The 26,412-nt window shown below is 49.9% G+C and overlaps 1 protein-coding gene across 1 annotated transcript in view; it reads left to right on the top strand.

Annotated features, from left to right (window-relative positions):
- Positions 1-25,849, top strand: part of RPF2 (ribosome production factor 2 homolog) — a 42,889-nt gene extending 17,040 nt beyond the window's left edge. The window contains exons 7-10 of the mRNA XM_075338339.1: positions 7,737-7,836; positions 14,880-14,982; positions 25,073-25,217; positions 25,375-25,849. Coding sequence (XP_075194454.1) covers positions 7,737-7,836; positions 14,880-14,982; positions 25,073-25,217; positions 25,375-25,557 — 531 coding nt within the window. The 3' untranslated portion in view covers positions 25,558-25,849. The remainder of the gene's footprint in view (positions 1-7,736; positions 7,837-14,879; positions 14,983-25,072; positions 25,218-25,374) is intronic.
- Positions 25,850-26,412: the final 563 nt, after the last annotated feature.

The following is a 26,412-nucleotide window of genomic DNA, read 5'->3' as shown; positions in this document are numbered from 1 at the left end:
GTCCAGCCAGCAACCTATTACCACGCCCTTACTATTAGATTAGGCGGGTTACTCGGACACTACTCACTGCAGCACGTAAGGGACAGAAATTCCACTATGCACGGCCGTATTAAGAGGCCCGGCTGCACCCCGCATAATCAAAGTGCAAAAAATACATATAAAATATATGTGAGGTATTAGTTTGTAAATTGGCCAATGTACGTAAGCCCACAATCCTCATCACGGATCCTCACGCTTGCGGGTCCCTACACTGATAAATATCAAAAATAGCAACAAAAAGAGGAGATAAAAACTCCCCCAAAAATGTATTATAAAATGTACTCACAGCAAAAAGAGGCTTGTCTGCATCCTGTTTGTGCATTAGATGTGTTGGCCTGGGCTAACTGGACTGGTTGCCCTTTTTTGCTGTGAGTACTCAGCTGATTTTCACAGCTGAGATGTGTGCCTGCTAGGTTAATCGGCACGAGCAGATAACGATTCTGCTCGTGCCGATTAACCCTTTAAATGGCGCTGGCAATATGTGACAGCGCCATTATAACTGCATCAACGATAAACACTGGTTGCCCTTTTTGCTGTGAGTACATTTTATAATACGTTTCTTTGTCGCTCCATTGGGAGACCCAGACAATTGGGTGTATAGCTTCTGCCTCCGGAGGCCACACAAAGTATTACACTAAAAGTGTAAAGCCCCTCCCCTTCTGCCTATACACCCCCCGTGCATCACGGGTTCCTCAGTTTTCATGCTTTGTGCGAAGGAGGCAGACATCCACGCATAGCTCCACAGCTTAGTCAGCAGCAGCTGCTGACTATGACGGATGGAAGAAAAGAGGGCCCATAACAGGGCCCCCAGCATGCTCCCTTCTCACCCCACTCTTGTCGGCGGTGTTGTTAAGGTTGAGGTGTCCATTGCGGGTACGGAGGCTGGAGCCCACATGCTGTTTTCCTTCCCCATCCCTTTTGGGCTCTGGGTGAAGTGGGATCCTAATCGGTCTCCAGGCACTGAGACCGTGCTCCATCCACAGCCCCTGGGGACTCTGCTGGACAAGGAGCCGAGTATCGTCAGGGACAAGGCCCTGCTACTTTGAGGTACTCTGTGTCCCCGTGGGGACCGCGCACAGAAATACTCCAGCATTGCTGGGTGTGTTAGTGCGCCGGGGACCGCAGCGCTGACCGCGCTTGTGCCTTCACACACTGCAGCGTGGCTGGGTGTGTTAGTTTACTGGGGACTACCGCGCTGACCGCGCGCTGCCATTTCACACTGCAGCGCGGCTGGGAGTGTTAGTACGCCGGGGACTACCGCGCCGACCGCGCTTATACGCCGGCCGCGCTTATAACTTTAGTCCCCGGCTTTTGCGGCCTAGTCTCACTCTTTTCCCGCCCCCAGGCCTGCCAGTCAGGGGAAGGGCGGGACGCTGTACAGGACGTCAGCACTGAGGGCTGGAACATGCTTTGCATACTCCACCCCCCTCACTGTGCACAGTGGGGCACCAGATTCCCGCACTTTTTAGGGCACGCCCACGGCCCCCTCCTCTCCTCAGGACACCGGCAGCCATTCCTGTCAGCTCTTCTGACGCTTGAGAGGGGAGACAAGCTCTGGGAGACCCAGGCAGGGATTCTGGTGATCACACAACCGCTTTGAGCGGGCGGTAAGCAGCACCTGAGGTGCTGGCCCCACTAGTGCAGAAGTGTACATATAGATTATATGATTATAGGCTATACTTTACACTGTATGGTGCACGGTTGATTTTTGGCTATATACCCTCCTGGATTGCTCAGAGGAGACAACAGCATGTCGTCCGCAAAAAGCAAGGGTGCCAAAGCACAGGCTTACTATGCTGCCTGCGCCGCATGTACGGCTATACTACCGGCAGGTTCCACTGACCCTCATTGTGTGCAATGCTCGGCCCCTGTGGCACTTACTCAGCCGGAGCCTCTGCTAAGGGTGGCCCAGGGGGAACCACCTGCTAACACTGTCCAGGTGACGGGGACGGAGTTTGCAGTTTTTACTGATAGACTTTCTGAGACTATGGCTAAGATACAAGAAGCCTTGCAGTCCAGACCGGTATCTCAGACCATGGGCACTGTGGAATCATTGCACCCTGGTCCCCCTCAGTTGGAACAACAATGTCCTCCCGGGGTGTCTCATAGATCCCAGGGTGAGGTCTCTGACAAGGACCGCAGCCCCAGACCGCCTAAGCGAGCTCGCTGGGAAATTCCCTCGACATCATCACATTGTTCAGGGTCTCAGCGGGAGGACTCTCTGTATGATGAAGCGGAGGTAGCTGATCAGGATTCTGATCCTGAGGCCGCTCTCAACCTTGATACTCCTGATGGGGACGCCATAGTGAATGATCTTATCGCGTCCATCAATCAAATGTTGGATATTTCTCCCTCAGCTCCTCCAGTGGAGGAGTCAGCTTCTCAGCAGGAGAAATTCCGTTTCAGGTTTCCCAAGCGTACAACGAGTATGTTTCGGGACCACTCTGACTTCAGAGACGCAGTCCAGAAACACCGAGCTTGTCCAGATAAGCGTTTTTCCAAGCGCCTTAAGGATACACGTTATCCCTTCCCCCCCTGACGTGGTCAAGGGCTGGACCCAGTGTCCCAAGGTGGATCCTCCAATCTCCAGACTGGCGGCTAGATCCATAGTTGCAGTTGAAGATGGGGCTTCACTCAAAGATGCCACTGACAGACAGATGGAGCTCTGGTTGAAATCCATCTATGAAGCTATCGGCGCGTCTTTTGCTCCAGCATTCGCAGCCGTATGGGCACTCCGAGCTATTTCAGCGGGTCAAGCGCAAATTGACGCAGTCACACGTACGTCTGCGCCGCAAGTGGCGTCCATAACCTCTCAAACGTCGGCATTTGCGTCCTACGCTATTAATGCTGTCCTGGACTCTGCGAGCCGTACGGCGGTTGCAGCCGACAATTCGGTGGCAATACGCAGGGCCTTGTGGCTACGGGAATGGAAGGCAGATTCGGCTTCCAAAAAGTGCTTAACCAGTTTGCCATTTTCTGGCGACCGTTTGTTTGGTGAGCGATTGGATGAAATCATCAAACAATCCAAGGGAAAGGATACATCCTTACCCCAGGCCAAACCAAGCATACCCCAACAGAGGAGGGGACAGTCGAGGTTTCGGTCCTTTCGGGGCGCGGGCAGGTCCCAATTCTCCTCGTCCAAAAGGCCTCAGAAGGATCAGAGGAACTCCGATTCATGGCGGTCTAAGTCACGTCCTAAAAAGACCGCCGGAGGTGCCGCTACCAAGGCGGCTTCCTCATGACTTACGGCCTCCTCACACCGCATCCTCGGTCGGTGGCAGGCTCTCCCGCTTTTGCGACACCTGGCTGCCACAGGTAAAAGACCGTTGGGTGAGAGACATTCTGTCTCACGGTTACAGGATAGAGTTCAGCTCTCGTCCTCCGACTCGATTCTTCAGAACATCTCCGCCTCCCGAGCGAGCCGATGCTCTTCTGCAGGCGGTGGGCACTCTGAAGGCAGAAGGAGTGGTGGTCCCGGTTCCTCTTCAGCAACAGGGTCACGGTTTTTACTCCAACCTGTTTGTGGTTCCAAAGAAGGACGGGTCTTTCCGTCCTGTCCTGGACCTAAAACTGCTCAACAAACACGTAAAGACCAGGCGGTTCCGGATGGAATCCCTCCGCTCCGTCATCGCCTCAATGTCCCAAGGAGATTTCCTTGCATCTATCGATATCAAAGATGCTTATCTCCACGTACCGATTGCTCCAGAGCATCAGCGCTTCCTGCGCTTCGCCATAGGAGACGAACACCTCCAGTTCGCGGCACTGCCGTTCGGCCTGACAGCCCCACGGGTTTTCACCAAGGTCATGGCTACAGTAGTAGCAGTCCTCCACTCTCAGGGTCACTCGGTGATCCCTTACTTAGACGATCTGCTGGTCAAGGCACCCTCTCAAGAGGCATGCCAACACAGCCTCACCGCTACTCTGGAGACTCTCCAGAGTTTCGGGTGGATCATCAATTTTCCAAAGTCAAATCTGACACCGGCCCAATCGCTGACATATCTTGGCATGGAGTTTCATACCCTCTCAGCGATGGTGATGCTCCCGCTGAACAAACAGCGGTCACTGCAGACAGGGTTGCAATCTCTCCTTCAAGGTCAGTCACACCCCTTGAGGCGCCTCATGCACTTCCTAGGGAAGATGGTGGCAGCAATGGAGGCAGTCCCTTTCGCGCAGTTTCACCTGCGTCCTCTTCAATGGGACATCCTACGCAAATGGGACAGGAAGTCGACGTCCCTCGACAGGAACGTCTCCCTCTCTCAGGCAGCCAAAGCTTCCCTTCGGTGGTGGCTTCTTCCCACTTCATTGTCGAAGGGGAAATCCTTCCTACCCCCATCCTGGGCGGTGGTCACGACGGACGCGAGTCTGTCAGGGTGGGCAGCAGTCTTTCTCCACCACAGGGCTCAGGGTACGTGGACTCAGCAAGAGTCCTCCCTTCAGATCAATGTTCTGGAGATCAGGGCAGTGTATCTTGCCCTAAAAGCGTTCCAGCAGTGGCTGGAAAGCAAGCAGATCCGAATTCAGTCGGACAACTCCACAGCGGTGGCTTACATCAACCACCAAGGCGGAACACGCAGTCGGCAAGCCTTCCAGGAAGTCCGGCGGATTTTGATGTGGGTGGAAGCCACGGCCTCCACCATATCCGCAGTTCACATCCCGGGCGTAGAAAACTGGGAAGCAGACTTTCTCAGTCGCCAGGGCATGGACGCAGGGGAATGGTCCCTTCACCCGGACGTGTTTCAGGAGATCTGTTGCCGCTGGGGGATGCCGGACGTCGACCTAATGGCGTCCCGGCACAACAACAAGGTCACGGCATTCATGGCACGATCTCACGATCACAGAGCTCTGGCGGCAGACGCCTTAGTTCAGGATTGGTCGCAGTTTCAACTCCCTTATGTGTTTCCACCTCTGGCACTGTTGCCCAGAGTGTTACGCAAGATCAGGGCCGACTGCCGCCGCGCCATCCTCGTCGCTCCAGACTGGCCGAGGAGGTCGTGGTACCCGGATCTGTGGCATCTCACGGTGGGCCAACCGTGGGCACTACCAGACCGTCCAGACTTGCTGTCTCAAGGGCCGTTTTTCCATCTGAATTCTGCGGCCCTCAACCTGACTGTGTGGCCATTGAGTCCTGGATCCTAGCGTCTTCAGGGTTATCTCAAGAGGTCATTGCCACTATGAGACAGGCCAGGAAACCAACGTCTGCCAAGATCTACCACAGGACGTGGAAGATATTCCTATCTTGGTGCTCTGATCAGGGATTTTCTCCCTGGCCATTTGCATTGCCCACTTTTCTTGCCTTTCTTCAATCAGGATTGGAAAAAGGTTTGTCGCTCGGCTCCCTTAAGGGACAAGTCTCAGCGCTCTCTGTGTTCTTTCAGAAGCGTCTTGCCAGGCTTTCTCAGGTACGCACGTTCCTGCAGGGGGTTTGTCACATTGTCCCTCCTTACAGGCGGCCGTTAGAACCCTGGGATCTGAACAGGGTTCTGATGGCCCTTCAGAAGGCACCTTTTGAGCCTTTGAAGGATATTTCTCTTTCTCGCCTTTCGCAGAAGGTGGTCTTCCTAGTAGCAGTCACATCACTTCGGAGAGTGTCTGAGCTAGCAGCGTTGTCATGCAAGGCTCCTTTCCTGGTGTTTCACCAGGACAAGGTGGTGCTGCGCCCGGTTCCGGAATTCCTTCCTAAGGTGGTATCCACCTTTCATCTCAATCAGGATATCTCCTTACCTTCTTTTTGTCCTCATCCAGTTCATCAATGTGAAAGGGATTTGCATTTGTTAGATCTGGTGAGAGCGTTCAGAATCTACATTTCCCGTACGGCGCCCCTGCGCCGCTCGGAGGCACTCTTTGTCCTTGTCGCTGGTCAGCGTAAGGGGTCACAGGCTTCCAAATCCACCCTGGCTCGGTGGATCAAGGAACCAATTCTCGAAGCCTACCGTTCTTCTGGACTTCCGGTTCCCTCAGGGCTAAAGGCCCATTCTACCAGAGCCGTGGGTGCGTCCTGGGCTTTACGGCACCAGGCTACGGCTCAGCAGGTGTGCCAGGCGGCTACCTGGTCGAGCCTGCACACTTTCACCAAACACTATCGGGTGCATACCTATGCTTCGGCGGATGCCAGCCTAGGTAGACGAGTCCTTCAGGCGGCGGTTGCCCACCTGTAGGAACGGGCCGTTTTACGGCTCTATTACGAGGTATTATTTTACCCACCCAGGGACAGCTTTTGGACGTCCCAATTGTCTGGGTCTCCCAATGGAGCGACAAAGAAGAAGGGAATTTTGTTTACTTACCGTAAATTCCTTTTCTTCTAGCTCCAATTGGGAGACCCAGCACCCGCCCTGTTCCCTTCGGGCTGTTGTTTTTTCGTGTACACATGTTGTTCATGTTGAATGGTTTCAGTTCTCCGAAATTTCTTCGGATTGAAGTTACTTTAAACCAATTTATTTGCTTTCCTCCTTCTTGCTTTTGCACTAAAACTGAGGAACCCGTGATGCACGGGGGGTGTATAGGCAGAAGGGGAGGGGCTTTACACTTTTAAGTGTAATACTTTGTGTGGCCTCCGGAGGCAGAAGCTATACACCCAATTGTCTGGGTCTCCCAATTGGAGCTAGAAGAAAAGGAATTTACGGTAAGTAAACAAAATTCCCTTCTTTGTTGCTATTTTTGAAAATCAGCTGAGATGTGCGCCGATCGCGGCAGACTGCAGGCAGTAACACTGACCACTAGGACGTTATATTACTGCCTGCGGTTGTTAAGTGGTTAAAGGCAACCAATCACCAGGATTTCGTATATAACCTAAAGCCAGTGCTATACTGGTGCTATCAGGCTGATTCTCTACATACCTTTAGTTTTTCAGCTCGGATGCATAGGTGTTGAAATCCAAGAAAGTAAAGTTTATAAAATGATCAGCTTCTTGAGTGACAGCAGCTGAGGATCGGATAAAATCTGGGGGGGTACAATCGATTTACTTTGACTTTCAGGACCTGTGCTGAGGTTATACCCATGTGACCAGAAGGGGTGGCGCCTCAGCCAACAGAAAAATGTTGCTTCCTGGTATCAGCTTTTTTTATCTGAAGCCCCGCCCCTACTGGTTACATGCTGGGTATGTCCTCAGCACAGGTCCTGCAAGTCAAAGTAAATCGATGGTATAATACTTATGCTAATTCTAACAGGGGGAGGGGATAACTATGAATCCCCGATCCCCCGCTATTATCTGATCCTCAGCTGCTGTCACTCAAGAAACTGATGATTTTATAAACTTCACTTTCTTCGATTTCAAAACCTATACATCCGAGCTGACCACTACAGGTATGTATAGAATCACCTGATAGTGGCAGTATAGCACTGGCTTTAGGTTATATATGGAAATCCTGGTGATTGGTTCCCTTTAATCTAGTACCACCACTGTGGTGTCATCACTGCGGAACTGAAGGGACTACCGTAGCAGCAATAGTGTGAATAATCCAGTAATGGGTTGTTCCCGCCAGACATGGTGCAGGTATAGAAGCTTTGCCCGCTCACTATCATCTCACTTAAGTCGATTATTGAAGATATCGCTCATTCCAGCAACCTCTAACATAACCTTTTCTATGTCATGGTGTGTAGGAACCGTTTGCATCACTCATATTGTGAACACTCATACTAAAATATGCAGAATTGGATGCATGAGACCTTGATAGTCCCCTGTCTTGTGTTTTTCTTCACAGACTGCCAAGTGTCCAGAAGGAACAAAACCTCTACTGATATTTGCTGGCGATTATTTTGAGATAAATGAAGATTATAGAAGACTGAAAAGTTTGCTGATAGGTAATGAAAAATCTTGGGAACAATGTGTCATTATTGACGATCTACAATAATGCAGACGCATGACTCTACCCGAGGCAAACAAACCGCAAAGCTTCCAATATACATATGTCAGGCAATTTTGACCCATTGTCATTTGGAAATGATATGCGACTTACTGTAAACTAATGTATTTTTAGTCAATAAAGGCAGATATGATAGATCACAAGTGACATGGGTAGCCGTCTGATCATTTGCCACTTTGTGCAATTCTGCTATGTCTTATTTTTGTTGTATTTTTTTGACAATTTATCTGACTATTTTTCACTATTAGAAAGCAGACACCGCATTAGTACACCAACACTGTATTTTACCTGTATAACCAGCTTTAGGCTATGTGTGCACACTATAGTTTCTTCTTTTTTCTTCAGCAAAAACACACCCTCTGACAGTAAAATGCACCTTTGGCCAGAAAGCGCATAAAAAAAATGCATAGGTTTTTGCCGTGTTTCGGTGTGTTTTTTGCCCCTGCATTTTCACCCATGCATTTCTTTTTCGCTCCTAATTGGGAGACCCAGACAATTGGGTGTATAGCTACTGCCTCCGGAGGCCACACAAAGTATTACACTTAAAAGTGTAAGGCCCCTCCCCTTCTGGCTATACACCCCCAGTGGGATCACTGGCTCACCAGTTTTGTGCTTTGTGCGAAGGAGGCAACACATCCACGCATAGCTCCACTGTTTAGTCAGCAGCAGCTGCTGACTATGTCGGATGGAAGAAAAGAGGGCCCATACAGGGCTCCCAGCATGCTCCCTTCTCACCCCACTTCATGTCGGAGGTGTTTGTTAAGGTTGAGGTACCCATTGCGGGTACGGAGGCTGGAGCCCACATGCTGCTTCCTTCCCCATCCCTTTTTACAGGGCTCTGGGTGAAGTGGGATTCTATCGGTCTCCAGGCACTGAGACCGTGCTCCATCCACAGCCCCTGGTATCTGCTGGACATGGAGCGGAGTATCTTCAGGGACATGGCCCTGCTACATGGAGGTACTCTGTGTCCCTGTGGGGACCGCGCAGACACACGGCAGCACTGCTGGGTGTGTTAGTGCGCCAGGGACAGCGGCGCTGTCCGCACTAGTGCCATCGCACACCACAGCGTTGCTGGGTGTGTTAGTGTATTGGGTGACTACTGCGCTAACCGCCGCTGCCATTTTTATTTAAGGCGCCGCTGGGATTTGTGGTGCGCCGGGGACTTCCGCGCCGGCCAGCACTGATATGCCGGCCGCGCTTATTAACTCGAGTCCCCGGCTTCTGGGCCTAGTCTCCCTTCGTTACCGCCCACAGGCCTGACAGTCAGGGTAGGGGCGTGACGCTGCATAGCACAGCAGCGCTGAGAGCTGGAGTATGTTTTGCATACTCCACCCCTCTCACTGTGTGCACTGTGAAACCGGATTCCCGCACTTTCTCAGGCACGCCCACGGCTTCCTTCTTTACACAGGACGCCGGCAGCCATTAGTGTCAGTTTCTGTACGATACAGAGACAAGTGTGGAAGACCCTGGCATTCTGATAGTCACACAATCGCTGCAACAGGCGTTAAGCAGCACCTGTGGTGCTAACCCCACTAGTGCAGAAGTGCACTTATAGATATGCTTGTACTATATACATTGCACTGTTTGGTCGCACGTTGTATATACCCTCCTGGATTGTGCGGAGGAGTTATCAGCATATTCTCTGTGTAAAACAAAGGTGCAGAACCACATGTTTTTCTATGCAGCCGGTACAGCATGTACGGCTATACGGCCGGCAGGTTACATAGACCCCCATTATATCCAACTCAGCCGGAGTCTCTGCTAATGGCCAGAGGATGAGGACGGTGTCTGCAGTATTTACTGACAGATTTTCTGAGACTATGGCTATGATACTAGAAGCCTAGCAGTCCGGACATGTCTCTCACAACATGGGCACTGTTGAATCATTGATCCATGGCCCCCCTCAGTGTGAACAACTAACAGCTCCGGGAATGTCACACGCATCCCAGAGTCACGGCTCTGCACAGACGTCAGTCCCAGACAGCCTAAGCGGGCTCACTATGAGCGGCCCTCGGTTTCATCAGGGTCCTAGCAGAAGGACTCTCTGTGTAATGAGGCGGAAGTAGCGGCTCAGGATTCTGATCCTGAGACCGCTCTCAATCTGGATACACCTAATGGTGACGCCATAGTGAATAATCTTATAGCGTCCATCAATAGAATGTTGGTTATTTCTCACCCAGCTCCTCCAGTGGAGGAGTCAGCTTCACGTATTTTTCTGGACCACTCTGCCTTCAGAGAGGCAGTCCAGGAACACCACACTTATCCAGATATGCGCTTCTCCAAACGGCTTAGGATACACGTTATCCCTGCCCCCTGACGTGGTCAAGGACTGGACCCAGTGTCCCAAGCGGCATCCTCCAATCTCCAGGCTTGTAGCTAGATCCATAGTTGCAGTGGGAGATGGAGCTGCACTTAAAGATGCCACTGACAGACAGATGGATCTCTGGTCTAAATCCATCTATGAGACTGTCGGCGCACCGTTGGCTCCAGCATTCTCACCCTTGGGGCACTCCAAGCTATTTCAGCTTGTCTTACACAGATTGACACGGTTACACGTACATCTGTGCCGCAGGTGGCATCCTTAACCTCTCAAATGTCTGCATTTGTTTCTTACGCGATTCAGGTTGCCCTAGACTCTGCGAACCGTACGGCAGTAGCCTCCGCTGCTCCGTGTTTTTAAGCAGAGCCTGGTCTGCTCGTTAAGTGAATGGAAGGCAGATTCTGCTTCCAAAAAAGGTTGCTTAACCAGTTGCCTTTTTCTGCTGACCGACTGTTTGGTGAGCGTTTGGATGTAACCATTAAACAGTCCAGGGGTAAGGATTCATCCTTTCCTCAGCCCGGACACAACAAACCCCAACAGAGCAGGAGGCAGTCGTGGTTTCGGTCTTTTCGAGGCTCGGGCAGGTCCCATTTTTTCCTCGTCCAATGTGGACTCAAAAGGATCAGAGGAGCTCAGATTCTTGGCGGGCTCAGTCACGCCCAAAAAAGAGACAGTCTGAAAACCCGCTTCCAAGGCGGCTTCCTCATGACTTGCGGCCTCCTCTCTCCGCATCCTCGGTCGGTAGCAGGCTCACCCGCCTTGGCGATATTTAGCTGCCATAGGTCAATGACCGTTGGGTGTGAGACATTCTGTCTCACGGGTACAGGATAGAGCTCACTTCTCGTCCTCCAACTCGATTCTTCAGAACTTCTCCACCTCCCGGCCGAGCCGCTGCTCTTCTGCAAACAGGGTGCACTCTATAGGCAGAAAGAGTGATGACCCCCGTTCCTCTTCAGGAACAAGGTCACGGTTTTTACCCCAAATTATTTGCGGTGCCTATAAGAACGGGCCGTTCCGTCCCGTTCTGGATCTAAAACTGCTCAGCAAGCTCGTGGACACCAGGCGGTTCCGGATGGAATCCCTCCGCCATGTCATCGCCTCAATGTCCCAAGGAGATTTCCTAGCATCATTAGGCATCAAGGATGCTTATCCACACGTGCCGATTGATCCAGAGCACTAGCGTTTCTACGCTTCGTTATAGGAGACGAACACCTTCTGTTCGTAGCTCTACCTTCCGGCTAGCGACAGTCCCACTGGTCTTCGCCAAGGTCAGGGCAGCAGTAGTCACAGTCCTGCACTCTCAGGGTCACTCTGTGATCCCATATTTAGACGATCTACTTGTCAAGGCACTCTCTTAGGAAACATGCCGACACTGCCCGAACGTTGCGCTGGAGACTCTCTAGAGTTTTGGGTGGATCATCAACTTTTTGAAGTCAGATCCGACCCCGACCCTATCGCTAACATATCTAGGCATGGAGTTTCATACTCTCTCAGCGATAGTGAAGCTTCCGCTAGACAAACAGCATTCACTACGGGCTGCAATCTCTTCTTTAAGAACCAGTCGCACACATTGAGACGCCTCATGCACTTCCTACGTAAGATGGTAGCGATGGAGGCAGTTCTTTTCGCGCAGTTTCATCTGCGTCCACTACAATGTGACATTCTCCGCCAATGGGACGGGGAGTCGACCTCCCTCAACAGAGTCGTCTTTCTTTCTCAGGCGGCCAAGGAATCTCTACGGTGGTGGCTTCTTCCCACCTCATGGTCAAAAAGAAGGTCCTTCCTATCCCCATCCTGGGCGATAGTTACGACAGACGCGAGTCTATCAGGGTGGGGAGCAGTTTTTCTCCACCACAGCGCTCAGGGTACGTGGACTCAGCAAGAGTCCACCCTTCAGATCAATGTTCTTGAACACAGAGCAGTGTATCTTGCCCTACAAACCTTCCAACAGCAGCTGGACAGCAAGCAAGTCCGACTTCAGTCGGACAACTCCACAGCGGTGGCATACATCAACCACCAAGGAAGAACGCGCAACCGGCAAGCCTTCCAGGAAGTCCGGCAGGTTCTGATGTGGGTGGAAGACACGGCATCCACCATATCCACAGTTCACATCCCAGGCGTGGAAAACTAGGAAGCTGACTTCCTAAGTCGCCGGGGTGTGGCCGAAAGGGTATGGTCTCTTCACCCGGACGGGTTTCAGGAGATCTGGCGCCGCTGACAGAGGCCGGACGTCGATCTAATGGCGTCACGGCACAACATCAATGTGCCAGCTTCATGGCACGGTTTCACAATCATCGAGCTCTGGCGGCAGACGCCTTAGTTCAGCATTGGTCGCAGTTCCAGCTACCTTATGTGCCACCTCTGGCATTGTTGCCCAGAGTGCTGCGCTAGATCAGGACCGACTGCGGCCGCGCCATCCTCGTCGCTACAGATTGGCCGAGGATGTTGTGGTTCCCGGTTCTGTGGTGCCTCACGGTAGGCTAACCGGGGGCACTACCAGACCAATCAGACTGGCTGTCTCAAGGGCCATTCTTCCATTTGAATTCTACGGCCCTCAACCTGATGGTGTGGCATTGAGTCCTGGAACCTAGTGTCGTCAGGATTACCTCAGGACGTGGTTGCCACCATGAGACAGGCTAGCATACCAACGTCCGCCAAGATTGACCACAGGACGTGGAAGATATTCTTATCTCGGTGCTCGGCGCAGGGTGTTTCTCCCTGGCCGGTTGCATCGTCTATGTTTCCTTCCTTCCTGCAATCTAGGTTGGAAAAAGGGTTGTCGCTCAGTTCCCTTTAGGGACAAGTCTCAGCGCTATCTGTATTTTTTCAGAAACGACTTCCTCAGGTACGCACGTTCCTACGGGGAGTTTGTCGTCTCAGCACTCCGTACAAGCGGCCGTTAGAGCCCTGGGATCTGAACAAGGTTCTAATTGCTCTCCAGATGCCGCCTTTCGAGCCTTTGAAAGAGGTCTCCCTTCCCGCTTTTCTCGGGAAGTGGCCTTCTAGTAACGGTCTCGTCTCTTAGGAGAGTTTCCGAGCTAGCAACGCTCTCATACAAATCTCCCTTCCTGGTCCTTCACCAGGACAGGGTAGTTCTGCGTCCGATTCCGGAATTTCTCCCTAAGGTGGTATCCCACTTTCATATCAATCAGGATATCACCTCACCTTCTTTGTGTCCTCGTCCAGTCCATCAATTTCAGAAGGATTTGCATCTGTTGGTTCTGGTGAGAGCACTCAGGTTCTACTTCCCGCATGGCGCTCCTGCGCCACCCGGATGCACTCTTTGTCCTTGTCGCTGGTCGGCGTAAACAGTCGCAAGCTTCTGAATCCACCCTGGCTCGGGGGATCGAGGAACCAATTCTTGAAACCTACAGTTCTACTGGGCTTCTGGTTCTCTCAAGGCTGAAGGCCCATTCTACCAGAGCCGTGGGTGCATCCTGGGCATTACGGCACCAGGCTACGGCTCAGCAGGTGTGTCAGGCACCTACCTGATTGAGTCTGCATACTTTTACCAAGCATTTTCAGGTGCATACCTACGCTTCGGCAGACGCCAGCCTAGGTAGATAAGTCCTTCAGGCGGCGATTGCCCACCTGTAGGAAAGGGCTGTTTGACGGCCCTATCACGAGGTATTCTTTTACCCACCCAGGGACTGCTTTTGGACGTCCCAATTGTCTGGGTCTCCCAATTAGGAGCGAAAAAGAAGAAGGGAATTTTGTTTACTTACCGTAAATTCCTTTTCTTCTAGCTCCAATTGGGAGACCCAGCACCCGCCCTGTTTTCTCGGGGTTTTTCTGTTTTTTCGGGTACACATGTTGTTCATGTGGTATGGTTCAGTTCTCCGATGTTTCCTCGGATTGAATTGGTCTTTAAACCAGTTATTGGCTTTCCTCCTTCTTGCTTTGGCACTAAAACTGGTGAGCCAGTGATCCCACTGGGGGTGTATAGCCAGAAGGGGAGGGGCCTTACACTTTTAAGTGTAATACTTTGTGTGGCCTCCGGAGGCAGTAGCTATACACCCAATTGTCTGGGTCTCCCAATTGGAGCTAGAAGAAAAGGAATTTACGGTAAGTAAACAAAATTCCCTTCTTTGTTCTCCACTATATTCAATGGAAAAACCCAGGCAAAAACACAGAAAAGTGACATGCTACTTCTTTTTTTCTTAAAAAGAAAAAAAAAGCAAACTGCAGGCAAAAAAGAAGCAACGTGCGCATAGACTTTGCTGGGGAAGAAAATGCATGCAATTTAGGGCAATAAACTGCACCCAAAACTACACCCAAAAACTATAGTGTGTGCACAGGGCCTTAGAATGATAGTGACAAATTAAAGCCTGTTTCCGCAAACAATATTTATTTCTATAGCATTCTCATATTCCGTGGAACGTTACAATTCAGAGGGGACATGTACAGACAATATCAGACATTACAAAGTAACACAATTGAACAGACACCAGGAGGAGTGATGGCCTTGCTCACAAGCTTACAATCTATGAATACTGCAACCAGTGTGTCTTTTCCATATGGTCTGTTTCTTTTTTTTACAATTTCTGGTTTGCAGAATTCTCTGATTTTCAGGACTGTATTCAGATTCTTAGAAATACAATAGTCATTCTCCATTCTCTGTGCTTGGAGCATGTAATTTGTTTTTTCTTTGTCATTTGTAGATTTCTTCAGAGGACCAGCAGTGTCTGCAGTCCGACTTGCAGGCCTTGAGCATGTTATCCATTTTACAGCAGTAGATGGGAAGATTTTTATGCGTAGTTACAAGTAAGTGTACCATGGTCTGGATTTTTTTCTTAGTTTTCATGTAAATTATTTTGTACGGTTTTGGGGAGAAAAGACAATACCAGGATTGGCTACTCTCTTCTACTATCGTAAGACATTCATTTTAAGTATTTAATTTTCTGTATTTTGCAAGGTCTTTAACCTCTTTCTGACTTTGCCTATTACTGTTTTTTTTCATTCGACTTTTCTTTCCCTGTTTCCAAAAGCTATAACATTTTTTTATTTTTCTGCCCACATAGACATGAGGGCTTGTTGTTTTTTTTTTGTTTTTTTGCAGGGTGATTTGTTCTTTTGAAGGACACCATTCATTTTACCACACAGTGTACTGAAAAATGGGGAAAAAAAAAATCCCAAGTGCAGTGAAGTTGTATGAAAAAAATAAAAACGCAATTCTGACATTTTTTGGGGAATTTGTTTTTACGGCATACACTGTGTAATTAAAATGACCTCGCAATATTATTCTCATCAGTATGATTCTAGCAATGCCAAACTTGTACAGTCTCTTTATTTTATTGTAGTGGTGAAAAAAAGGTCAAAATTTAAAAAAATAAATAAATTAAAGAATTGTTGCCCTTTTCAGAGACCCACTAACATTTTCATTTTTTGGTCAATGCAGCAGTGTGATTTATTTTTTGCGGGGCGGGACAACCTCATGCCATTTTGGAATAGATATGATGGTTTAATCTCTTGCAACAGCATTTTTTTGTGGCATAATTTTGAATTTTCCTGTTTTACGTTGTTTACAAATGGAGCTAATTATTTTTCTATTTAGAGTGTAATTTTCTGGATGCAATGATACCACATGGGTATTTTCATTGACTTTATTTTTAATTGGGTGGGGGGCGTGATTTTGAACTTCTTTTTTTTTTTTGTTAAACTTTTCACTGTATTTTAGTCTCCTTTTGGACTTGAACCTGCAGTCGTCTGATCGGTTGTGCTATATACAGCAATAACGTAAAATTGCTGTGCATGGCAAAAATCAGTCTCTTTTGAACCAGGGCCACAGGCAGGGTTTCAAGGGAGTTCTATAATGACAAACACTGAGGTCTTCAACAGAGCCCTAGCTGTTATAGCAGCCCGTCGGTGACCGGCGAGCATGTCACAGGTGCGCCAATGGGTGCATAAAATTACATGCGCCCCACATCGGTGAGCTGTTAATCACCTGTCAGTTTGACAGCTGCATTTAGCAGATTACCAATGGCTGGCAGTGTTCTGTGTCTCTGGCTTTGTTAGAAGCTGGTCCTGGCTGTAATACAGAGCCATTATGCACGTGCTACTGACTTGTGCCATAAGACATTAAAGGCGTTACCTGATTTCTGCTAACGTCTGTCTGGAGAAAGTACGAGTGTACATAAAAACATATTTAAAACTGCCACTTTAGCCAGAGTCTGAGCTATAAAAGCGAAATTATTATTATTATTATTATTATTATTATTATATATTTTTTTTATTTTTTTAAAAGGATAGTTATTATTTAACTGTTGTTAAAAATCGAAATAAAATTGCTATTTTTCAGTGTCTGAGCAACTCAAACTTTTTTTTAATAAAAAGGTGATCAAATATAGTATGTACCCTAAAAGTTATAACAATGAAAATATTAGCTTGGCACACAAAAAAAAAGTACCGTATTTTTCGGACTATAAGACGCACCTGACCATAAGACGCACCCTGGTTATAGAGGAGGAAAATAGGAAAATAAAATTTTAACCAAGAAATATGGTCATGACACACTGTTATGCGGCGAGGATCTGCTGCTGACACTGTTATGGGTGTAATGTCCCCAAATTCTCTACTAAGGTACCCCATTCTGATAAGGCTCCTCCTGCCTTGTATATGATCCTGCTCATATACCCCCCCATCCTGCTAATATACCCCCCATCCATCCTGCTAATAATATACCTTCCATCCATCCTGCTCATGATATACCTTCCATCCATCCTGCTCATGATATGCCCCCATCCATCCTGCTCATGAAATGCCCCCATCCATCCTGCTCATGAAATGCCCCCATCCATCCTGCTCATGAAATGCCCCCATCCATCCTGCTCATGAAATGCCCCCATCCATCCTGCTCATGAAATGCCCCCATCCATCCTGCTCATGAAATGCCCCCATCCATCCTGCTCATGAAATGCCCCCATCCATCCTGCTCATGAAATGCCCCCATCCATCCTGCTCATGAAATGCCCCCATCCATCCTGCTCTTGAAATGCCCCCATCCATCCTGCTCTTGAAATGCCCCCATCCATCCTGCTCTTGAAATGCCCCCATCCATCCTGCTCTTGAAATGCCCCCATCCATCCTGCTCATGATATACCCCCATCCTGGTAAATGGCGTGTATCCTGTGGCACAGGAAAAAAATAAATAAACGTTTATACTTACCCTTCCTCACTCCCTGAAGCACCGATCTCTGTCTCAGCTGCAGCGCCGCTGTGTGGAGCCGTCACCGTGTGTGGAGCCGTCACCGTTGTCTGCAGCATCGCGTCTTCCTGTCTATGCCGGCTGTCAGCTGATCTGGACACTAGCGGCGCGCACCGCGATAACGTCATCGCCGCTAGTATCCACCAGCTAGTGTCCAGATCAGCTGACCGCCGGCACAGACAGGAAGACGCGATGCTGCAGGGGGGGCGGCTCCACACACGGTGACGGGTGAGTACACTGATTCACTGCACCCCGCGCTGATAATGATGCACGGGGGGCAGTGAATACAGCCGCACATGATCACTCCAGGCTGTAGTTGCCAGGGGTGATCACGGCCGGCTGCTAATTATGCACACACCCCCTTCCCGCCCATCACCCCGCCCACCTGTCAGCGCCGGTTTCGCTGAGAGATGATGGGCGGGAGGATGGGCGTGCATATGTAATGAGCGGGCCCACGTGGTCACGGCAGGCTGCTGCAGCCTGCTACAGCCTGCTGGTGCCGCCGATGACCCGCTCCACCGCGGCACCCTCATTCCCCGCACCCGCAACCTTATAGTCAGACCATAAGACGCACCCCCCACTTTCCCCCAACATTTGGGGGGAAAAAAGTGCATCTTATGGTCCGAAAAATACGGTAATTCAGCCCCATCCATGCAGAAGGAGGAAAGGAGAAACACACAATTCTGCCATTGTTTAGTTTTGTGGCAATAAAAATGACTTGGCAGTATCGTTTTGCAGGTCAACCCACGGCGATGCCATATGTGTATAGTTCTTTTTATATTTTAGGGATTATTTCTTTTTCACAAGGTTGGAATTTTTTTTTTCTTCGGCGCTCTATTGGGAGACCCAGACGATTGGGTGTATAGCACTGCCTCCGGAGGCCACACAAAGCAATTACACTAAAAAGTGTAAGGCCCCTCCCCTTCTGGCTATACACCCCCAGTGGGATCACTGGCTCACCAGTTTTCTGCTTTGTGCGAAGGAGGTCAGACATCCACGCATAGCTCCACTGTTTGTAGTCAGCAGTAGCTGCTGGCTCTATCGGATGGAAGAAAAGAGGGCCCATATAGGGCCCCCAGCATGCTCCCTTCTCACCCGCGGTTGGTGCTTGTAAGGTTGAGGTACCTATTGCTGGTACGGAGGCTGGAGCCCACATGCTGTTTTCCTTCCACATCCCCTGGAGGGCTCTGTGGAAGTGGGATCTTGCCGGCCCCCAAGCCCTGGGGCCGGGCTCCATCCACAGACCCATAGAACCTGCTGGATGTGGAGCGGGAGTGCCGTTCAGGGACAAGGCCCTGCAACTTTCAGGTACTCTGTGTCCCCGGCAGGCACGGACACTCTCAGGGCTTGCTGAGCGTTGTAGTGCGCCGGGGACAGTGGCGCTGTACGCTGGGGGTTAGGTCACTGCAGCTTTGCTGAGTGACGTTGTGTATTGGGAACTACTGCGCCGACCGCTCCTGGAGCGGCGGCGCAGCTGCGACTTGTGGTGCGCCGGGGGCTTTGCGCCGACCGCGCTTTTACGGCAGCGGCGCTTCTAACTTTAGCCCCCGGCTTCTGCGGCCTAGCGCCGCTTCGTTCCCGCCCCCACCCTGTCAATCAGGGTAGGGGAGAGACGCTGCTCAATAGGCAGCGCCGAGGGCTGGAGCTTTATTTACATGCTCCAGCCCTCTCACTAGGCACAAGGGGAAGCAGACTTCCCGCTCTTCGTCGGTGTACGCCCAGGGCCCGCCCCCCCCTCTCCACAAGGACGCCGGCAGCCATTACACATGCGATCTGGCTGGGGAGAGGCAGCAGGCTCTGGGAGACCCAGACTAGAGGGATTTCTGGCGACCACACACCGCTCCTAAGCGGGCGGTAAGCTGCACAGTAGTGCTGGCCCCACTAGTGCCTCAGTGATATATAGTGTACTTTTGTCTTGGTACCATATATATATATATATATATATATAGTTGCACTGTAGGTCGCTTCTTGGCTGGACACCCTGTACTGCTCTGAGGAGGCAGCAACATGTCATCCGCAAAACGCAAGGCTGCCAAGGCACGGGCTGTGTGCACTGTTTGTACTGCATGTGGGGCTGATCTACCGGCAGGCTCCAATGATTCACATTGTGTGCAATGTTCAGTCCCAGTGGCACTTCGTCAGCCAGAGCCTATTGTGGTGGTAGCCCAGGCAGAGACGCCTGTGAACCCTGCCCCGGTGACGGGGACAGACTTTGCAGTGTTTGCTGATAAAATGTCTGAGGCTATGACAAAAATCCTGGAGACCTTGCAGGCCAGGCCAGTTCCTCAGACCATGGACACTGCTGTGGCTATGCTCTCTGGTCCCCCTCAGTTGGAACTAATCCGTACTTCAAGGGGGTCTCAAGCATCACAAGCTGAAGTCTCTGACTCAGATGACAGTCCCAGGCAGCCTAAGCGAGCTCGCTGGGAAAGACCCTCCACGTCATCACACTGCTCAGGGTCTCAGCGAGAAGAATCTCTCTGTGATGAGACTGAGGACGGTGATCAGGATTCTAATCCTGAGGCCCCTCTCAATCTGGATGCCCCTGAGGGTGACGCCATGGTTAATGACCTTATATCGGCAATTAATAGACTGTTGGATATTTCTCCCCCAGCTCCTTCAGCAGAGGAGGCAGCTGCACAGCAGGAGAAGTTCCATTTCCTGTATCCCAAGCGTAAATTAAGTGCTTTTTTGGACCACTCTGACTTCAGAGAATCAATCCAGAAGCACGACGCTCATCCAGACAAGCGTTTCTCTAAACGTTCTAAGGATACCCGTTATCCTTTTCCCTCTGAAGTAGCCAAACGCTGGACCCAGTGCCCAAAGGTTGATCCCCCAATTTCCAAGCTTGCGGCTAGATCCATAGTCGCAGTAGAGGATGGCGCTTCACTTAAAGATGCCAACGACAGACAGATGGACCTTTGGTTGAAATCTGTCTATGAAGCTATCGGCGCGTCGTTTGCTCCAGCATTCGCGGCCGTGTGGGCACTCCAAGCTATTTCAGCTGGTTTAGCACAGGTGGATGCTATCATACATCCAGCAGTGCCACAGGTGGCGTCCCTAACTTCGCAAATGTCTGCGTTTGCGACTTATGCTATCAATGCTGTCCTAGAATCTACGAGCCGTACCTCTATGGCGGCCGCCAATTCTGTGGTTTTGCGCAGAGCCTTATGGTTAAAGGACTGGAAAGCAGATGCTGGTTCCAAAAAATGCTTAACCAGCTTGCCATTATCTAGAGACAGACTGTTTGGTGAGCCATTGGCTGAAATCATAAAACAGTCCAAGGGTAAGGACTCTTCCTTACCACAGCCCAGAGCAAGTAAACCTCAACAGAAAAAGTGGCAGTCGAGGTTTCGGTCCTTTCGAGGCTCGGGCAAGCCCCAATTCTCCTCGTCCAAAGGGACTCAGAAAGGACAAGGGAGCTCAGATTCCTGGCGGGCTCACTGACGCCCCAGGAAAGCAAATGGAGGAACCGCTTCCAAGGCGGCTACCTCATGACTTTCGGCCTCCTCCCTCCGCATCCTCGGTCGGTGGCAGGCTCTCCCGCTTTTGCGACATTTGGCTGTCTCAGGTCAAAGACCGGTGGGTAACAGACATTTTGTCTCGCGGGTACAGAATCGAGTTCAGTTCTCGGCCTCCACTTCGGTTCTTCAGAACCTCCCCACACCCCAACCGAGCAGATGCCCTGCTGCAGGCGGTGGACTCTCTAAGAGCAGAAGGAGTCGTGATCCCTGTCCCCCCTCTAGAACGGGGGCGAGGATTTTACTCCAATCTCTTTGTGGTTCCAAAAAAGGACGGCTCCTTCCGTCCTGTTCTGGACCTAAAACTGCTCAACAAGCATGTGAACGCCAGGCGGTTCCGGATGGAATCCCTCCGCTCAGTCATTGCCTCAATGTCCCAAGGAGATTTCCTAGCATCAATAGACATCAAAGATGCTTATCTCCACGTGCCGATTGCTACGGAACACCAACGCTTTCTGCGCTTCGTGATAGGAGACGAACATCTTCAGTTCGTAGCTCTGCCATTTGGTCTGGCGACAGCCCCCCGGGTGATCACCAAGATCATGGCAGCAGTGGTAGCAGTCTTGCACTCTCACGGACACTCTGTGATCCCTTACTTGGACGATCTACTGGTCAAGGCACCCTCTCAGGAGGCATGCCAACTCAGCCTGAATTTTGCACTGGAGACTCTCCAGGCGTTCGGGTGGATCATCAACTTCCCAAAGTCAAATCTGTCACCGACCCAATCACTAACGTATCTTGGCATGGAGTTTCATACTCTCTCAGCGATAGTGAAGCTTCCGCTGAGCAAGCAGCGGTCACTACAGACAGGGGTGCAGGCTCTCCTTCAAAGTCAGTCGCACTCCTTAAGACGCCTCATGCACTTCCTCGGGAAGATGGTGGCGGCAATAGAGGTGGTTCCGTTTGCGCAGTTTCATCTGCGTCCACTTCAATGGGACATTCTCCGCCAATGGGACGGGAAGTCGACATCCCTGGACAGGAAAGTCTTCCTTTCCCAGACGGCCAAGGACTCTCTGCAGTGGTGGCTCCTGTCCACCTCATTATCACAGGGAAGATCCTTCCTACCACCGTCCTGGGCGGTGGTCACGACAGACGCGAGTCTGTCAGGGTGGGGAGCAGTGTTTCTCCACCACAGGGCTCAGGGTACGTGGACTCAGCAGGAGTCCACCCTTCAGATCAATGTTCTGGAAATCAGAGCAGTGTTTCTTGCCCTACTAGCCTTCCAGCAGTGGCTGGAAGGGAAGCAGATCCGAATTCAATCGGACAACTCCACAGCGGTGGCATACATCAATCACCAAGGAGGGACTCGCAGTCGGCAAGCCTTCCAGGAAGTCCGGCGCATTATGATGTGGGTGGAAGCCACGGCCTCCACCATATCCGCAGTTCACATCCCCGGCGTAGAAAACTGGGAAGCAGACTTCCTCAGTCGCCAGGGCATGGACGCAGGGGAATGGTCCCTTCACCCGGACGTGTTTCAGGAAATCTGTCGCCGATGGGGAAGGCCGGACGTCGACCTAATGGCGTCCCGGCACAACAACAAGGTCCCAACATTCATGGCACGGTCTCGCGATCAAAGAGCTCTAGCAGCAGACGCCCTAGTGCAAGATTGGTCGCAGTTCCGGCTCCCTTATGTGTTTCCACCTCTGGCACTCTTGCCCAGAGTGCTACGCAAGATCAGATCCGACTGCAGCCGCGTCATACTCGTCGCTCCAGACTGGCCGAGGAGGGCGTGGTATCCGGATCTGTGGCATCTCACGGTCGGCCAACCGTGGGCACTACCAGACCGACCAGACTTACTGTCCCAAGGGCCGTTTTTCCATCGGAATTCTGCGGCCCTCAACCTGACTGCGTGGCCATTGAGTCCTGGATCCTAGCGTCTTCAGGCTTATCCCAAGGGGTCGTTGCCACCATGAGACAGGCTAGGAAGCCCACGTCTGCTAAGATCTACCACAGAACGTGGAGGATATTCTTATCCTGGTGCTCTGCTCAGAGTGTCTCCCTGGCCATTTGCATTACCTACCCTTCTTTCTTTCCTCCAATCTGGGTTAGAAAAAGGTTTGTCGCTCGGCTCCCTTAAAGGGCAAGTCTCGGCGCTATCCGTCTTTTTTCAGAAGCGTCTAGCACGACTTTCTAAGGTGCGCACGTTCCTACAGGGGGTTTGCCATATAGTTCCCCCGTACAAGCGGCTGTTAGATCCATGGGATCTGAACAGGGTACTAGTTGCCCTCCAGAAGCCGCCCTTCGAGCCTCTGAAGGAGGTTTCACTTTCTAGACTTTCACAGAAAGTGGCTTTTCTGGTAGCGATCACATCTCTTCGGAGAGTGTCTGAGCTAGCAGCGTTGTCTTCCAAGGCTCCCTTCCTGGTCTTCCACCAGGACAAGGTAGTGCTGCGCCCCATTCAGGAGTTTCTCCCGAAGGTGGTATCCTCTTTTCATCTTAATCAGGATATCTTTTTGCCTTCGTTTTGTCCTCATGCAGTTCATCGGTATGAGAAGGATTTACATTTGTTAGATCTGGTGAGAGCACTCAGAATCTACATTTCCCGCACAGCGCCCCTGCGCCGTTCGAATGCACTCTTTGTCCTTGTCGCTGGTAAGCGCAAAGGGTCGCAGGCTTCTAAGGCCACCCTGGCTCGATGGATCAAAGAACCAATTCTTGAAGCCTACCGTTCTGCGGGGCTTCAGGTTCCATCAGGGCTGAAGGCCCATTCTACCAGAGCCGTGGGTGCGTCCTGGGCATTGCGACACCAGGCTACGGCTCAACAGGTGTGCCAGGCAGCTACCTGGTCGAGTCTGCACACTTTCACCAAACATTATCAGGTGCATACCTATGCTTCGGCGGACGCCAGCCTAGGTAGAAGAGTCCTGCAGGCGGCAGTTGCCTCCCCGTACGGGAGGGCTGTCTTGCAGCTCTAACATGAGGTATTTCTTTACCCACCCAGGGACAGCTTTTGGACGTCCCAATCGTCTGGGTCTCCCAATAGAGCGCCGAAGAAGAAGGGAATTTTGTTACTTACCGTAAATTCCTTTTCTTCTAGCTCTTATTGGGAGACCCAGCACCCGCCCTGTTGTCCTTCGGGATTTTTGGTTTGTTTGCGGGTACACATGTTGTTCATGTTGAACGGTTTTCAGTTCTCCGATGTTACTCGGAGTGAATTTGTTTAAACCAGTTATTGGCTTTCCTCCTTCTTGCTTTTGCACTAAAACTGGTGAGCCAGTGATCCCACTGGGGGTGTATAGCCAGAAGGGGAGGGGCCTTACACTTTTTAGTGTAATTGCTTTGTGTGGCCTCCGGAGGCAGTGCTATACACCCAATCGTCTGGGTCTCCCAATAAGAGCTAGAAGAAAAGGAATTTACGGTAAGTAACAAAATTCCCTTCTTAACCTACATAGTACTTTTTTGATTATATTTCAGTGGTAATCACCATAATGTGTAAATCTGATATGATTATTATTCCATCTGAGAAAAATGGTCCGATTAGGTTAATGAAACTCTGATTACGGTTCTTCAGCAGCATGGGAGGTGCAGAATTTAAAACTTAAGTCTTCTCTTCTCCTAGGACGTCATCCAAATGCAGTCCAATATTTTTTTTTTTTTTTTTTATGGACTCATAAAATTGATTGGCTGAGTGCGGTTTGATTCTCAAGGGCAAATAATGTGTGCTGCTGGCCTAGTGGTCTGAAGAAAAAAATGGATGTGTGCTGCCATATTGGATGGCATTGGTCCGAGTGCGATCTTTTTTTTTTTTTTTTTTTTTTTTTTTTTTGGAGGGGGGCTGATAGTAGTCGAACCGAAAATATGGGACTCTGCGTAAGCTCTTAAAAGAATGGTAGAAAAAAAATTGCAGCATGAAGAGTTATACTTACTGTGAATTTTCCATATGAGTGGTGGTTGGGAGGTGTATATGAGCCTGTCCCAGCTCCCATAGTATCACATAATTTAGGCTTTCTAATAAGGAGCTTCCATTGCAATGTATCTTTTGTAAGTACCAAATCTATTAAAGGAATTTTGTGTCATTGATCACTCCTCTAATTAACCACTTAGCAGTAGATTATTCTAATTACTTGTTTTATCTTTTACTAGCAGGACAGTATCTTTTTCCTTACTTATTGTCTGTTGATATAAACAGGGTACTATTGAAGAAGTCTGGATGCAGGACACCCAGAATAGAATTGGAAGAAATGGGACCTTCTTTTGACTTTGTGATGAGGAGAACACATCTGGCTTCCGATGACCTCTATAAACTATCTCTGAAACGTCCTAAAGCCCTTAAGGTACTACATGCCCCAATAATTCTTCATGAAATAGAATTGTGGTTTTTCTCAAAGGATAGAGATGCTGAGAAGCCTCTTGGTTAGCCTTTTCTAATTAATGTAGGATGACTTCTTGACTACAGTAATGATTGCTAATGATTTTCTCTGTTCTGAATAGGCAAAGAGTAAGAAGAACATATCTCACGACACTTTCGGTACACAATATGGCAGAATCCATATGCAGAAGCAGGATCTGAATAAGCTACAAACTCGTAAAGTAAAGGCACTGAAGAAGAGACCAGCAGAGAAAATGTCAGCCGCAAAGGAAGACCGCAGCCCAAAGAGAAGAAAAAGTGAGTGACACAATGAACAGAAACTAAAGTGCTTCATTGTGTCAGGACTGAATTACCAGCAGCAGCGCAGTGTAATGCTTAATCCATCAACGCTGATTATAGGACTTCACTAAAGACCTGGAGCAGACTGTTCAATACATTTTATATTATATTTTTTTCATGTAAAAAAAACGTTATATATAAATAGCATTTCTCTGTGTAACAGCACAGTAAGCTTATTAGGTGTACGGTTCTTGGCACCAGCTGACCTGTACAGAATGTGCTGTTATACATAGTGCTAATAAAACTGCCTCCACTCTACATAGTCCTTTCCTTTTATTTTGTTTTTGGATGATAAAAGGCTGCATGTGTTTACAATGTAGCTCGAGTCCTGTATATTCTCCACCATGTTCCAGTTAAATATTTCGAGTCTTTGGTGAATTAAGTTGTATATGCACAATGTAACACTAGAGGTCGCTGTCTGACAAGCAGTATAGTTCTGGAGCGACGCTATGAAGATTCTTACTAGAAATTTTCTACATACATAAAATACCAATGTATGACATTTAAAAAATTACCTTTTCTTTACCCTATATTATGTTTTACCCCTATTTAGCTACATATGGAATAAAATAAAAACAATCTAAACCAAAATGATTAACCCCTTAAAGACCTTGGGCAGAAAAGTTGCGTCCTAGCGGTCATAGTGTTAATCCCCACCTGCTGCTGCGGGCTGCAGGTGGGGATCCACGGGTACGAGTGGAATCGCTATCCGCCCGTATCTGTTAACCCCTTAAATGGCACCGTCAAGATGTGACAGCGCCATTTTAACACTGATCGCAGTAATCACATACTCACAGGCCTACACCGGAAGTCGCGTGATG

This window comes from Anomaloglossus baeobatrachus, chromosome 3 (assembly GCF_048569485.1).
Source record: "Anomaloglossus baeobatrachus isolate aAnoBae1 chromosome 3, aAnoBae1.hap1, whole genome shotgun sequence".
NCBI lineage: Eukaryota > Metazoa > Chordata > Amphibia > Anura > Aromobatidae > Anomaloglossus > Anomaloglossus baeobatrachus.
This window is presented reverse-complemented; position numbering and strand designations above follow the sequence as displayed.